The sequence below is a fragment of the Oxyura jamaicensis genome, chromosome 10 (assembly GCF_011077185.1).
Source record: "Oxyura jamaicensis isolate SHBP4307 breed ruddy duck chromosome 10, BPBGC_Ojam_1.0, whole genome shotgun sequence".
NCBI classification, from domain to species: Eukaryota; Metazoa; Chordata; class Aves; order Anseriformes; family Anatidae; genus Oxyura; species Oxyura jamaicensis.
In genome coordinates this window covers 6,670,960-6,686,176 of record NC_048902.1, presented here as the reverse complement: position 1 = coordinate 6,686,176, position 15,217 = coordinate 6,670,960, and the positions used below count along the sequence as shown (strand labels likewise).

The 15,217-nt window shown below is 44.4% G+C and overlaps 1 protein-coding gene across 5 annotated transcripts in view; it reads left to right on the top strand.

Moving 5' to 3' along the window:
• The window catches only part of RORA (RAR related orphan receptor A), a 379,776-nt gene that overhangs the window by 947 nt on the left and 363,612 nt on the right, over window positions 1-15,217 (top strand). For 4 of the 5 annotated variants that reach the window (XM_035335972.1, XM_035335969.1, XM_035335967.1 and 1 more), the window contains exon 2: window positions 192-439. In XM_035335972.1, coding sequence (XP_035191863.1) covers window positions 192-439 — 248 coding nt within the window. Of the gene's footprint in view, window positions 1-110; window positions 440-15,217 lie in introns of those variants that run through there. The other variant, XM_035335968.1, reaches the window with a different exon arrangement.

Genomic DNA, 15,217 nt, shown 5'->3' with positions numbered 1-15,217 from the left:
GCCTGCCGCCCGGGGCCCGCCGCCCGCTGCCGCCCGGGGCCGTGGCGGAGGGCGGCGGGCGCGGGGAGCGCGGGGGGTGCGGGGGCGGGGGGTGCGCAGCTCTCGCTAGCGCTGCTTGTGGTCACAGCCAGGCACGCTCACATCCCATCTGGAGCACGCTCGCGTTTCTCCCTTCTGCTTCCCTACCATAGAGTCGCGCTGGAAACAGAAGATAGAGGGAGTGGAGGAGCTCGCCATCTCCAAGCGATCTACAGTGGGAAAAACATGGAGTCCGCTCCGGCAGCCCCCGATCCAGCAGCCAGCGAGCCGGGCAGCAGCGTCTCCGAGGCGGCCGCCGGCGCCAGGGACACCCCGGCGAGCCTGGAGCCGGCCCGGAAAAGCGATGCGCCGGCCGCCGGCCGCAGGCAGAGCTACTCCAGCAGCGGCAGCGGCAGCAGAGGTAGGGAGACCTGGGGGAGGGGGCCGGGGGAGTGGGAGCGGGGTGGGTGGGAAGAGGGAGAGGCGAGGGGGGCGAGGGGGAAGAGGGGGCAAGGCAGCGCTCGGCTCCCCCGCTGCAGCGCCCGGGCTCGTCGCGGCCGCGCACGCGAGCGAGGCGCGCTCCTGCCCCCCGCAAAACCTCGCAAACTTTTCCAGCTCCTCGCAATCGCGGCGGGAGGAGGGACGGGTGCGCCGGGAGGACCGGCCGCTCCGCTCGCAGTCCCTGCCCGCCGTGCCGGAGGGGCACCGCGCTCCGAAATTACATAATTTGATAAATATATAAAGCAACAGCCGGAGCGCCGGGCTCCGGGGGAACAAACTTTTAAAGCTGCAGCGTCCTTCCCTGCCCCCTTCGCTCTCCCCTCGCCCGGCTCCCCGTGACAGCTCCCCGCGGCGCGCCGTGCCTCCTGCCGCCCGGGAGATGGAGCGGGGCCGGGGCGCGCTGCTGCCCGCTCCGTGCCCGCCCCGCCCGCAGCTCGCCGCTGCTCCGGGGGGCTCCCAACTTTGCCGAGGGGCCCCTGGCTGCAGCGCGGCGACCCCCGGCCGACTCCCTCCGGCCGTAGCGCTGGGCCCCCCCTTCCCGCAGGTCGCGGCCGGGGTCGAGCTGCGGTGCCCGGGGGCTCGGTGCAGGGGGGCGCGGGGGGGGCTGAGCCCCGCAGCTCTTGCTCACCCGTGGCTTGCGAAGCGCTGCCCCTGCTGGGGGCTGAGGCGCCGGGTGAGGGGGCTACGGAGGGGGAGGGGGCCGAGAAGGCGGGCGGCCCCCCAGCGGCTGCCGGGGGGAGAGGGGCGACCGCCGGGGGGGGGGGAGCGTTGGGGTCGCCCCTCCCCGGCTGGAGGCTGGAACATGGCTGACCATGTGCTGCCGTGTGTTTGGCAGCGCCCCCCCTCCCGGCCACACCCCCCCCTCCCCGCCGCCTTCCCACTGGGGGGGGAACTGAGGGTGGGGGGGGCGGCCGCAGGCACCCTTGGCACCGCGGGGCGAGAGGGGCTGCGGCCCTCGCCCCTTATGTAACGGGGTGCCCGCCGCGGGGGGGGCGCAGCGCCCGCGATGTGCCGGGGGGCGGCCGGGACCTTCCGGGGCGGTGTCACGCACCGCCCCCCCTAGCCCCCCCGGCCCCCAGCCGGGCGGGCAGCTGCTGCCGGCGGGGTCCCGCGGCTCGCCCGGCGCCGCGTTACATAACGCGGGCGTCTGTGTGTGTGTTTCTCTGTGTGTGTGTGTGTGTGTACGGGAGAGGGGGCTTCCCCCGGCCGCCGGTGCCGTGCCGCCGGTGCCCCGCTGACCCCCAGGCCCCTCCTCCGCCGGCGCTCGGCGAGCGGGGGGGCCTGAGCCCGCCCGGCCCCGCACGGCGCCGCGCTGCGTTATGTAACGGCCCGGCGGGGAGGGGGCACCGGCACCGGGGGGCGGCGGCGCTCGGGGGTCCCGGGGCGCGGCGGTTCGCGGCCCCTCGCGGAGGGCTCGGGGAGAGGAGCGCCGGGGGGGCGGCAAGCGGAATGTTTGGGTTTGTTCGGATGATGTCATGGAGCTGGCAGAAAACGCGAGTGTGCTCCTAGAGTGCGAACAGTAAGGAGAGCGGAGCTGGCGGTCGTTGTGGGCTAACGTTGCGTAAATCAGAGTATTGGAAATAAATCGACCTACACGCCACTGCCACGTGACTGTGCCGGCCTGCTATTTAAACCCCGAACACACGAAAGTGTGCGGGGAAGCATCGTAGTATTGACATCTCAGCCTCCCGGAAATCAGGAATCGATGGACGTGCAATGTGGTCCCTAGAGACTTGCAGCTATTTATTTTTTTTTCCACTCTTGAGATAGAATCCTAATTATTTCATATGGTTCTGGATTTCTTACAGTAGCAGCATGACCTTAATAGTTCAGTCATGTTTAATAGGACGAGTATAGGTGAATTTATTTTTAGAACAGCTGCATTGTAAGCTCATACGTTCAGCTGTGTATTGACTTGAAGAATTTACCTCTTTGGGTTGTGATTCTGTAACGTGTTCCAAGTTGGCAGATCGGGACTTCTGTGCAATCAGTATGGAGGAGTGGTACAGTAAACACAAATACACCCGCACTCACCTGTCTATCTGTAGGAATCCTTGTTTGACTCAGCAAACCTTTTGGAACAATAGAAATGTTTGTTTTGTACCCTTTATTTTCATAGCTGCACCTGCTGCAAAGCAGCTTGGATACTTAAGAATTTATAATAGCCAGCTTATCTAGAGGAAGAAAACAACACTGAAAAAAAAACATTGATGAAGAACAAATGGGGAAAGTTTGCCATAGACTAAATTCTTGAGTGCAGCTTTAGTTATGCTGGCATTTCAAAATACCTTATTCCTTGGTACACATGTATATTTGGAGTGCCACATCCTTAAGTATTTTGCTTTTTATTTTGTTAAGATTATGCTCTTTTTGTCACAGTGTGTAATACCTAGTGGAAAGCATAAATTCAGTAGTAATTAAAAGCACTGTTCGAACTAAGAATCGTTACCCGATTTATATGGGAGCGTGCATGCATGTATGCCGGCATGCTTTGGGAAGTTTCATGTTGTCTGATATCTAAACAGGTCATTAGAAAGACGACAACATGCATGGAACAAGTGGGAAATTATTACTAAACCCTGTTTTTTTTTTTTTTTTTTTTTTTTTTTTTTTTTCCCCAAGAAAGGATATTGCTACTGTTAATGTTGATTGTTAAGATTTCCCTAAGAGACATCACAGTCCAGCAGGTTAAAATCTCAGTCTGTATGTGTTTGTTGCCATAAGGGTTTGTAGTTTTCCATGGGAAGTAGCAAGAATGCTTCGCTCACCTGCTGTGACCCTGGACTGAGACTCTAGGTGCCATTTGTTACCCTTTGCAGGCTTTGACATCCATGGAGTTCTCCTCGTGGTGCAGTCTAAGGCTTCATGTTCTACTAGTCCACTTAGAAGTAGTCATAATTGAATAAGCTATGTTTTAATAGAGAGCTATTGTCTCATAAAAAATGAGAAGTATGTAAAAAGCTTTTTAATCTGATTTAAAAAAATGCTCTGTTTTGGAGAGCTGAGCTCTTGGGTCTCAGTCAATCAAGAGAGGATGTCTCATGGAAAAAACAATTGAAAGGCAGCATTCGCAGTGGTGACAGATGCTAGGTTTACATATCTTTATGATATCTGGTGTTTCCTAATAGAAAGCTGCAGCTGTGTAGGTACTTGTATTCTTTTTTCCTTGCTGTTGAACTCTTGTTCACTGTTTTCCAGCAATCTTATTGTTTTATTTGGAATTTAATGTCATCTTTTCAGCCGATTTTTTTTTTTATTGGTATTGCTGGTCGTTTGCCTGTTTCATTTTAATTGGGGTGATGCTCTACAAGTGGGGATGTGACTTTGTTAATAGTGACATCAGTAGGTTTGTTTTGTTCTTTTCTTTAAATATTCTACTGCTAGATTTTCTACCTTTCTGGGTTTAGACATTTCACAGAGTCTAGTTGTAAAAAAAAAATATTGATGCATCATTTTTGGGAGAGGTCTTTGAATTTGTACAAATGTTCTAGAGATTATTTAGGTTGTCTTTGTCATCATAGAGGGCCGTTCTTTGTGCACTACTGATTTAGTTATATTTTGGTGTATTATATGTGCTATGAATCCTTTAAAGGACACGGATGTTTTAAATGCTTGTAGCATAGGAGCAATGATAGCAGCAGTATGCTGTTCTCTTAGGAACAGCGCAGCTCTCATTTCAATAAACCGTAACCTATTCTCTTATTTTATTTGCTTGAGAAACATCTCAGGAGCTCATAAACGAGTATGTAAATACTGTTATCGTTCAACTAAATGCTGTGATTTTACTAAATAAAGAATGTGTTTTGTAATGGAGATTAATGGGCTGTGTGACAATTTCAGTTTTGGGTACAGCGCTGTGTTTGAATGGAAAGGGCAATTTCAGCTTTGGGAGGTTGTCTGATTTTTCTTGTATTTGTTTTCTAAGCTACAAAAATGTGTATTGGGGAAAATCTGGAATGTCTCAATTGATCTCAGTGGATTTAATCTGAGAGCTATCCCAGTGAAAAAGAGATGGGGAAAAAAGCTAGTTTTAAATTACTGTGCTATCTATATCTCCCTTGAAATCAATTAACGTGCTGGTGATCCATTCTCTGCTGAAACAGTTTTGAAGAACAAGTTTTCAGTAGCATGCAATTGTAGAAGACAAGATGTTAAAAATACATTATATATATATATATATATATTTTGGGGTATATCTAAATGTGCTGCCAAGTCTGGCTGCTCTGCAGCTTAATGTTTGCTTACAGGCCATGTGTTTCCTCGCTTGTAAATGTGAAGCAGAGGGGCTTGTGGGCAGAGGCAGCAGCAGCCGGCATCCCACAGTTGCAGAAGACAGTTGAAGGAGAGTGCTGGTCCCTGAGAGTTCCCAGGGAGCTGTCAGAAGGGAGCAGTGCACTCAACTTAGGGCCCTCCCTCTCTGCGTTGAGTCAGCTGTGCCACCTCCTCAGCTGCCTGTCCCTCCCGGAGCCTTCCTTCAGCTGCAGGCACCTGTGCCATCCAAGGCTCGCTGCCATCTTAGTTCCTCAGGCAGGATGAGGGGTATCAATGACAGCTTCTCGAGTGGAGCTGAATTTGGCATGGTACACTTACGCCTGGACCTGAGCTCCCTAGTGAGATGCTGTAGGTTTTCTGAATTTCTCTGGCGTTGATAGAAATGCAAGTTCATACAAGTAGGGCTGGGGAAGCATCGCATCCACACTTCATATGCAGATTTCTGCTGTCCCATTTTTATTTTTCTTGTTAATTTCTTTCAACTATCTCCTCTTTCACTTATTGCTGTTGCAGTGTTTGTAGCCTTGATAATCACTTCTGGAAGCATATTTTACAGAGCTGTTGGTGTTAAGATTAAAATGTGTATCCACGGCTGGCAGCCAGTTCATGCCTCCTTAGCTACGCGGATCCTTGCAGATGCGTGGGGGGTGGGGGGGGCTTGGCAGAGCACAGAGGCTGGATTCTTGCACTGTCACTAGATCCGTGTTACACAATTCATGTCATGAACTGAACTTCATTTGAAAGGTTGTTAGCTTTTTTGGCCACAATGTTTTGACAGAAGGCTTTCTACATCTTTGCTATTCTGATGATTGGAAGGCCTCTTCTAACTAAATGCATTCATGTTCAGTTAGTTCTCTTGCTTCTTTAAATATTGGTTATAAAATCTCCTTGTACTGAAAATTAGGAGAGGCTGGTATTGTGTTTTTTGATAGCTGAACCAGCGTGCTTCTGCTCTCTGACTCATGGTTTAGTACTTGAGCTATCTGTTGTAGATAGTCTGTGCTGATAGAAACACAAGAATAGCTTGGGCTGTATGTTAGGAGGGGTTAATCCTATACTTTCTTGAATGTAAAGGTTGTGAATTATTTTTCATACTCTTATCTGAAGACTCATCTAGACATGTTTCACGCACAGCAAGAACTGAGCTTGTCAGAGACTAAAGGTATTAGGGTGTGTACTTTTATGAAGAAATTGTGGGGCTTATTTTACGGCAGTTTAATCTTCTAGTTTAGCCTCATTGCACCATTCATTTGGAAGGATCCCCAGGTGTTTTAAACACTATCGGGAACCATTTTGCTTATTACTGAAATCCAGCCACTTCTAGTGTGGAATCTGACAGCTGCTTAATGGTGCTCAGCCATGCTAAGCAGATCAGAACAGAAAGTGAAGAATACCATACCTGATTGAAACACTCTGAGGGATTTTAGGTACAGATAATATAATTATCTACATTGGAATTGGGTCAAACAGCACTATTCCTGTAGAAAATTACTGGATGTTTTCAGTGCATGTGTATGGTCAAGAAGCTGGTTTAAAATACCTGGAAATTGTACCCGCAGCAGTGAGATAATTGAAGATCCTGCTGTTTACCATATTGTGATCACCAGCTGCAGTATTAGCAGTGTTTTCTTCAGGTATTTCGATGCATATTAACTGTTTGGTCTGTGCTGCTGTGGGAAATGTTACAGAACTGAGGAGAGAGCTGGGTGTTGCAGTTGTTCCTTTGTGAAACAGATTTCTGTGCAGTTGCTTTCTTTAAAAAGTGCTGCCTGTATTCTGCAATGTGTCCAGATATTATTGAGGGTTTAAAAATGGTTAGAGAGGATCTGTTGATGCTAGGCCAGTAAAGCGTCGGGTGAGTGCGTGTCACAGCTCTTCCTTTTGGAAAATCAGTGGCTATCTTCCAGTTGTCTTCAATTTCACTTTCCATACAGTCTTGCAAAATAGAATATAAACAGAAGATCTGAGGATGCGAAGGAACAAATGTTAAAATTCGTGATCAAGTGAATGTATATAAATGCTCCAGTAATCATGACTGACTGCAGAGGCTTTCATTTGTAATTTAATCTAATAATTTCTGTGTATTTCTAAAGGAACACACTATGAAGCTAGCAACTCGTGAAAAATTGCTGTGCTGTTACAAACAGCATTTGAGCTGGCATTATAACAGCGTGATAGATAGATAGTGAGATGGAGAACAAAGTTAGCAGTTGAAACCGAGCTGAGAGAAATTGCTAGCAGAATGTGAGAAAGCAGAGCTGGATTATGATAACCTCCCTGGTAGAATCAAATTAAACCTTTTTAAAGGTTTTATTGATTTTAGTTTGTAGTTGTACTCTGTATTTACCTCACATGGGTACAGGAGATTAATGAGGCAGGTGTAGTGATCAAGGAGTGAAAAACTGTGGTGCTGCTGTTCTTTTTTAAATGTTTCATTTTGTACAGACTGTGGGATATTTACAGCGTTAATTGACAATATGTCTGTCAGCTTCAGTCCTGCAACTGTTTAAATGGATTGAAAGTGCTTAATGTACAGCAGCAGTGGAAATGAAAACTCCTGAACTCCTCAAAAGGGGTTGAAGAAAGAGGTGTCACCCGCCCCCCCAGTTCTTTTCTAACTCACTTGAGCATGCTTAAACAATGTATGCTTGTCCCAATGTATGATTGTCCAAAGAGACAATTTGCATGAAGAATGGTGTATGTTTGGCTGAGAAGGCTATGGCTGGCTTTGAGAATATGGCTGAAAGAATGCAAAATGAAAGATCAGAAGAGAGGTAGACCATTTGGCATAGCAGCTATCAAGTATACCTCCAATGCACTGCCAACTCCTCACGTCTGAGAGAGGGATTTTTTTTCCGTAGATATATAGAAGTGTATGCCTTATATTTCTGAGCTATACACATTTGCAGAACTGTAGACACCATGGGGAAAACTTAAATTATGTATTAGTAGAGCTTGACTTGACTGTTCTGGTACTGAAGCAAGGTCTGTTAGATACAGTCAAGGATAAAACCAAGGCCAAGGCTTGTGAAATACAGATTATAGGTTTTATTTTCTTCCTGTCACGGAACTGTGAAAATACTTAAAGTAGGATTTCACTTCATAGTTTCTCTTCAGAGGTAGAGGTGGGAAAAATGTGTCTCTGTGATGACTTTGCCAAAGGTCTCTATCAAATGCAAATTAGTTAGAGGGCTGTGCTGTGTTGCATCTGTAACTAAGGGCGGAAAGGTAAGATTTGAACTATTACGTTTAAAGAAGTACTGAAATTTGTAAGACAAGCTAAAATACAGCTTTTCTTAATACTGCACTTGAAGTCAAAAACTGTCAGTATAAAGCATCTTCTAAATCCTGTGTATATTAAAAAATAAAATAAAATGAAACCAATCTCAAAGGAAACTGGGGCATAACAGAAATCCTTCCTCTCTTTGCATCATCCTTCATTTGTGTAATTTTAAGAGTAGTTTTATAATCATTTGTGTTGTGATTATAGAAGTTAGGCAGGGTCTTCTTCTGCCAGGGTTATTATCAGGTGGGCTTTTAAAAGTTCCATTGGAATGTACTCTGAACTGTTAGCGTCTGATGTTGAATCAGTGGTTTTGTGATAATACACATAGAAGCCTGTTAGCAAAAGCACAAGAGCAATTTTTTCCATGGCTGATATTTGGAAGAATAGTAAATGAAGAAAAATGTAGTGATATTGTAATTGCAGTTGGTCTTCAGACTTCGAGAGTCTTTTGAAAACAAACCAGTAAGTCATTTCTAAAGATGTTATCATTCAACGCTGTTGATGTTTGCAGTTACATATTATATTCTGCTAAAATCACGTGCTTTTAAAACTGAAGTAACCTTATTTCCACAAACAACAATCTGCAAGAGATCAGATTAAGGTGTGTTGTGTTAGCAGCTTGAAAACTACTCTTGGCTATTAAGAGTTCTGATCTGCTGGCAGAAGACTCGATCCTGTGACAGTCCCTGTGTGTGTTTAATACCGAGCATCATGAATGATTCTGTTGATGTCAGTGATACTATTTAAATGTCCAAAGCTGCATGTGTGTTAAGGATCAAGGGAGGACTGCTAGCAATGAAGAACTGCACTGTAGGGTTGCTGAAGAAAAGTAGTCATTTAATACCAATGGACATGGCTTTGGAAAAGAGATGAATGAACTGTCGCTTTCAGGGTACGTAGTACGGGGTGAGTAACTGTAGTTACTTTGGCAGATATATTATTATTCTGCTATAATTTTAGTTCCAGGATCATATTGCAGCTCCATCACTGGTGAAGAATGTATATCCTCATTTAAGGACAGTTGTTAGGAGATGAGCAAGATTTTTCCTGTGTGCAGAACTAGAGTTGCACTTGTCTGTCATTGTATATGGAATGTGTTTGCTGAGAGTAGGAAAAGTTTGTAACTGGTGAAATCTTAGCTCTATTCCTACTAGAACAATCAAAAATGCTTTGCTACTCTCTCTCCTGCTAGAGAGTAGGAAGGATGGAAAGGGGAACAAACTGTAAGGATTTAACTGTAGAAAATCTAGAAGCTGACAGTTGAGGTGACCTGGCTTACTGGTGTCTATATCAACTACTTTGGCTAGTTGTCAAAATCTGTTTATGCTAGCTTGGCTTTGTCCAGCAGTGTGACTGTAACAGAGTTCTCTGCCTTTACCCCACCCCAGGCAAATTACACTCTAGAACTTCACCTCTTTTTAGGGCTTCCTGGCTCTAGTTAGTGAGGAAATTGCAGTTGATAATTGTGTTGACCTTAACACCCCACTGAAATTACAGCATCCTAAATATGCTCTGATATGACTATTAGTGCAATATCCAAGGATATGCAAAAGATGAAGGGATCATAATTCTTATTTATTTTTAAAAGGGAAACAAGATCCTTTTGGAATTCCAGTTAGTCATTAATTTTCCACAGCAGCGACTGTATCTCTTAGAGGATAAAGCAGTTCAGTCTCTAAAATGTTTAGTTTCAGTTCTCCAAAGAACACCCTCTCATACCACATTCACCTCAGAAGGGATAGGGACAAAATATTCTGGACAAAGCCGGGATCAGCTAGGTTTCCAAATAGCCAAAAACTTCCTTTTAGCAGGATGTGTTTTGTCCCAGAGATGGGCTTCTCCGTTCTAGCAGTGTGCTGAAATGGTTGACTGGAGTTCAAGTCCCCCTTCCTGTTGTTTTCAGCCCAATTTAGAGGTTGTAGAAATGGCTTGTCACAGATCTCTGGAACTGGCAATTCCCTTCTGAATTTCTTCCACGTATCCTTTCTCTCTCTCTCTCTCTCTCTCTCTTTTTTTTTTTTTTTTTTTCCACAGCAGAAGTTCAAAGCAGAATGTCTTCAGGGATTTAAGAGCAAATGATCACAAGTGTCTAGGTGGGGACTTGTGCCAATATACTCAAAATATTTTGTTGCATTGCTTTTGTCTGCACACAGCAGAATGCATGCGGGAAGCAGACTTAGCTCTGGAAGGACAGCAATAGAAAAATGCAAAAACAAACCCAGAAAGGAAGTAAGTGAAGCCAAAGGGGAGCTTGTAGTTTAGGGTAATGAACAGTAAAAGAAAGACATGGTACTTAAAGAAGAAGTGTGATGAAAGGGCTCAAAGGAAAGATGACTGATTTAGAGAACAGCCTGAAAAATAACCCTAACACTTGGAAAAGGACTGGAGTAGGGGGAGAAGCTACAGTGGCTATTGAGGTGCAGAGGATTTTGTTGCATTATTGCATCAGGACAATTCATAAATGAATATTCTGTGATCTTGTCTTTACTGTGGAATGTAATAAAACATTTTTTAGTGGACGATGGAGTCTCAAACAGTTGACTCAGATTTGCTTCAGCACCCTATTGTTCTCAGTGAGCTCTGACTAAATGCTTTTGCCATAGATGTGCTAATGTGTTATATGAATTACTTGTCTTATGTCAGTGCTGTAAAATTAGAAGCCCTTCCCCACAGTGTGTTGAGCAGATTAAAATCCAAGCCTGTTTATATGGTCCAGGAAAGTGCAAATTATCTTAAATAAACAAAAATGCTGTGATCTAACCAGGGGGATGCTGTGAGACGCTGGTATGAAGCAAATGCATTTTGTAACCTAGATGGTGAGATAAGTTTCCATCTTCCCTTGGTAAGGTTTGTATTGTTTTGATTTGTGCCGTTTTGATTTCCCTTATATCAAAGGGAAGAGTTTGAGATTGGTAGATTCTACTAAGATACCTCTTGTGTTTGGAAATTAACTTCCTAGGCAGCTGTGCGGTTCCCTTTCCAAAATCTTTGCAGTGACCAAAGGGCTACATCTACCTTCTAGTAGGCAGTTCAGGGACAGATTTCTGGCTGTTGTGAAGAGTGCTTAGCATCATATAAGAGGCTACTACTAGGTATTTTTATAAAGAAGAAATCATTTGAAGTAGTAGTTGTCCGATGGCTTTGCAGAGATGTATATGAAACCCAGGATTCACGTTACTCTCTTGAACTCCTGTCTTGTATACCAGTCCCTCTTAGCCCTCCCTCCCTTGTAGGTAGAATGTAGTGTAGTTGCAGTGATATTTCACCTCTACTGACTTACTCTAATCTTAGTGTCATCATGTTCCAAGACACTCTGTGATAACTGCTCTTCTACCCAGACTGTATTTGTCACATAAAAAGTCTAAAGCTAGAATGAAATTACTGCAGACACGACATGCTTAAGGTAAAAAGAGTATCTTACTGTGAGCAACAGCTTCATTAGGAGATCCCGTGCTATTGTTGGACTTGATGATCTCCGAGGTCTTTTCGAACCTAAATGATTCTATGATTCTACTGTAGTATATATTTGGGAAGGGACAGAGTAATGATGACAGGACGAGGGGGAATGGGCTAAAGTTGTGCCAGGGGAGGTTTAGGTTGGATCTTAGGAAGAACTTCTTTACGGAAAGGGTTGTTAGGCACTGGAATGGGCTGCCCAGGGAAGTGGTTGAGTCACCATCCCTGGAGGTCTTGAAAAGACGTTTAGATGCCAAGCTTAGGGATATGGTTCAGTGGTGGTTTTGTTAGTGTTAAGTCAGAGGTTGGACTAGATGATCTTGGAGGTCTCTTCCAACCTAGGTGATTCTGTGATGTGGCATCAGAGTGAGCATGGTACTTTTTTGGACTCAGTTTCTATTTCTGTGGTTTTCTTACTTATTTCTCTTATTTCCCTACATGGAAATAATAATAAGATTGTATATTGCTATGTCAGTATAATGTGACTCCTTAGGGACTCTCCATATCATGATCAGGGTTGAGAAGTTGTGGAAATAGTTAACGTCTCCACTGCATGGAGGTTTTGACTGAGACACATTGAGCTTCAAATCACAAGGACAGAAAAAAGGCAGGACTTACGTGAGAGATGGCCCCTCAGTTCCCCTGGCCGGGGAGTGGGTTAGCGGCACCCGGCTGGTCAAGTGCCAGAGAACGCACATCCACACTTAACTTGTTAGATCCTGCTTCCTATGGGAAGCATAGGAAGGGGTAAGTCCAAGTCTGGCATTACTCTATTTGTTGGTGTCAGAGGAGGAAGAGGAAGCAAGAACTGTGCCTAAACCATTTTCCTTCTTACTCTACAGCTTCTACTCTAGGTATCCTTTGGTAAGACTAGCTCCATGCAGCCATGTGTCCCTGGGCTATCTGCGTGCTTTGGTGGTGCAGGAAATGCAAAACCTGTGCTCTGTCACTGATACTGTAGCGAAAGCTACTGGTGTGTGTGCAGTTATGCCAGCAGAAGGGAGATTTTTTCAGTTTATTTTGTGTTCAGGGGAAGAGTTTAACTATGTCAGCATAAAAATGTTTTGTTTCATAAAAGCTGTCAAGATAGCCATGCTGGAGACAGTGAGGGCTGGGAGGAAGGGGACTCCTCTGTTGCAGCTGTATCAGCAGAAGCTGTGCTGTGTGGATGGTGCTTAAGAACCTTCGGGGAACCTTGAGAATTTCCTGCTTAGCTCTTAACTGCCAGTTAAACTGCCACTGGTCAGTGGAGTTACATGGTTTATCTTGTATGAAATACTTGAGATCCCATGTAAATGATACGCTGAAGTTTTGGGGTGATCTAAGAAAATAGGTGTTGGTACATTATGTAACTAATGATATTAAAACTTCATAAGAAACAGATAAATAGCTTTTTATAGCAGGCGAGGGGGGGAAGGTGGTAGTCCTTCTTTTGATATAAATTCTTACCTGCTTTTATGAACCTATTTGCAGCATATTTGACAAGACATATTTCCAGCACATGGAAACGTGGAGTTGAGTTGATCTCGTGCAGAGTCTGATTTTTGCAACCACATTTAAGTATAAATGCAAGCAGTTGAGTTTTTTTGTGCAATGCTGACATTTCTATGTGATATTTCTCCCAGAACAGTAAATATTTCTCTGTTACTGCTTTCCAGTATAATGTTTTCTGTGTAAACACACAGCTTTTGATTTGCATTTCTTTTTAATTTTTCCAATCTGTTTTGTTTTAAGCATAGAGACTTGAAACTGCTGGACATTACTAAGAACAAAGCGTTAGACATGAAACAAGAACAAAAAGGGGAGTGATTAAGGCTTTCTTAAAATTAAGGCATTTGATATTTTTATTACCTTTAAATATGGCAGTTCAAATTTAAGGCATGCTTTAGATTAAAACATGATAAAGCTTTTGTGCGTGGCTTCCACCAGCCTTTATAAGGACTAAGCAGTCTGCTTGCCTGCTTTTAGACAAATTAGAAGTAATTTGTCTTCTAATGCATGGCTAATAGTACTACGGCAGTCATTCAGTTTTGCAGACTCAGGTAGACTTCTAGCATTGTGGACCAGTTCATAATACATTGTAAAACCATGTTACTCAAGGGACTGCCAGAATAGATAGCCTCTTGATGTTTTCCATAAGAAAGAGCAAGTTGAAAGAAAAAGAAATTCCTTTTCAGTGTCACGGTGGTTATGAATTTATTTTCTGTTGCTGGTGAAATTTGCTTGTGCATGTTGCAGATGAGGTGTCCGTGGAACTGTGGAAGATGGAGTGCAGATGTGATGCATGTCACTGAATGTTGCACTTACTTGCCTGGATGGAGGTGTCCACAGTCACTGTGTCAGGGGAGGGCAGAGTTCAGAAAAATTCATAGTGTAGGTTTGTGCACTGGAGGAGGTGATTCAGTTCTGTGTGTTGGGTAAGAGTTCTTACTGGGGCAATTGAGTTATCAAGGGAAAAAGTCTTTTAGAAGTACTTAAAAACAAGCATAAATTGTTTGAATTCTTAGTAGCAGGATTTCATGTGGTTTATGTGATCAAATCTGTGCCTAAAAAGAAATGGGAAGGGATGATATGGCCTTAAAACTTTGTATGTTTTCCTTTGGACACAGCGAAACACTTCCGAAAATGGAAGTGTTTGCTCAATACATGCTGTTAGCCATCAAAGACTGTTCAATCCCAGTGGATTTTCAGATTCAGGATGCAAAGAGCATTGAAGCACGGTTTGTTACGTAACTTCAGATCCCTAATATGTGGTTGTTGTATGGATAAGGATTAAGGGCAGGTTTTGTCCGAAGAGGCTTTTAGGAGCTGGAGATATCCAAAATATCATTAATGAACTTCTCTACTTTTTATTGCCATGTCTTGCTGATGCAGGTGTTACTGTTAAAATTAGTAAGGAAGGCTGGTATTTAATCTGAAGTTAATACAAAGTCAAATTAAGTGAAGTAAAGGAGCCCAAGGTCACTGCTGTAGGCCTTAAAGAAAAAAGCTGATGCCTGCTTTTTGGTTTGTGTCTTCAGGGACCATTGCAGAAGACCTGTATTTGACAGACTTCAGAGTAAAGGATTTTTATCAGAGTATTTTATAGTCAAAGTAGTAGCTAGTAAAATGGAGCTAGAAATGATGGGCCTCTCCATAGATCTTCTGTCGCATTGGGAAAATACAGCAGATACATTATCAATAAATTCGGAGTAGCATATTCTGGATGCAACATCATCTGCACATGTTCAGTGAGAAGGGAGAAAATACTGCTTTACAGAAGAGGTGTACATTCACTTGCAGCAGTTGACAGGTGGATGTGCTGTCAGGGAACTAATGGTGAGATTCTTATGGGAGAAACAAGCTGGAAGTCTTGCCTCAGAGTACGAGAGAACTGATAGAAATATAAAACTAAAAGAAAACCCTACAGGTTTCTGTTGCCTCCTTCCTTGTTTTGAACTTAAGTTAGATGAACAAATTTGGAATAGCGTCGATGCCGGCTGTCTGACTGGAGAGGAGAGGAGGTTGGTGTACACTTGGGAATTTGGAGGAGAGATGGAATCCCAAGCATCGGTAGGCTATGGACTTTTCTCATACCAAAACCCAAAGCAGTAATTAATATAAAAGAGTATTGCAATGTGCATAATGCACCACATACTTCAAACAGAAATCAAATACAACAATAAAAAAAGAGCTTTTCCTTCA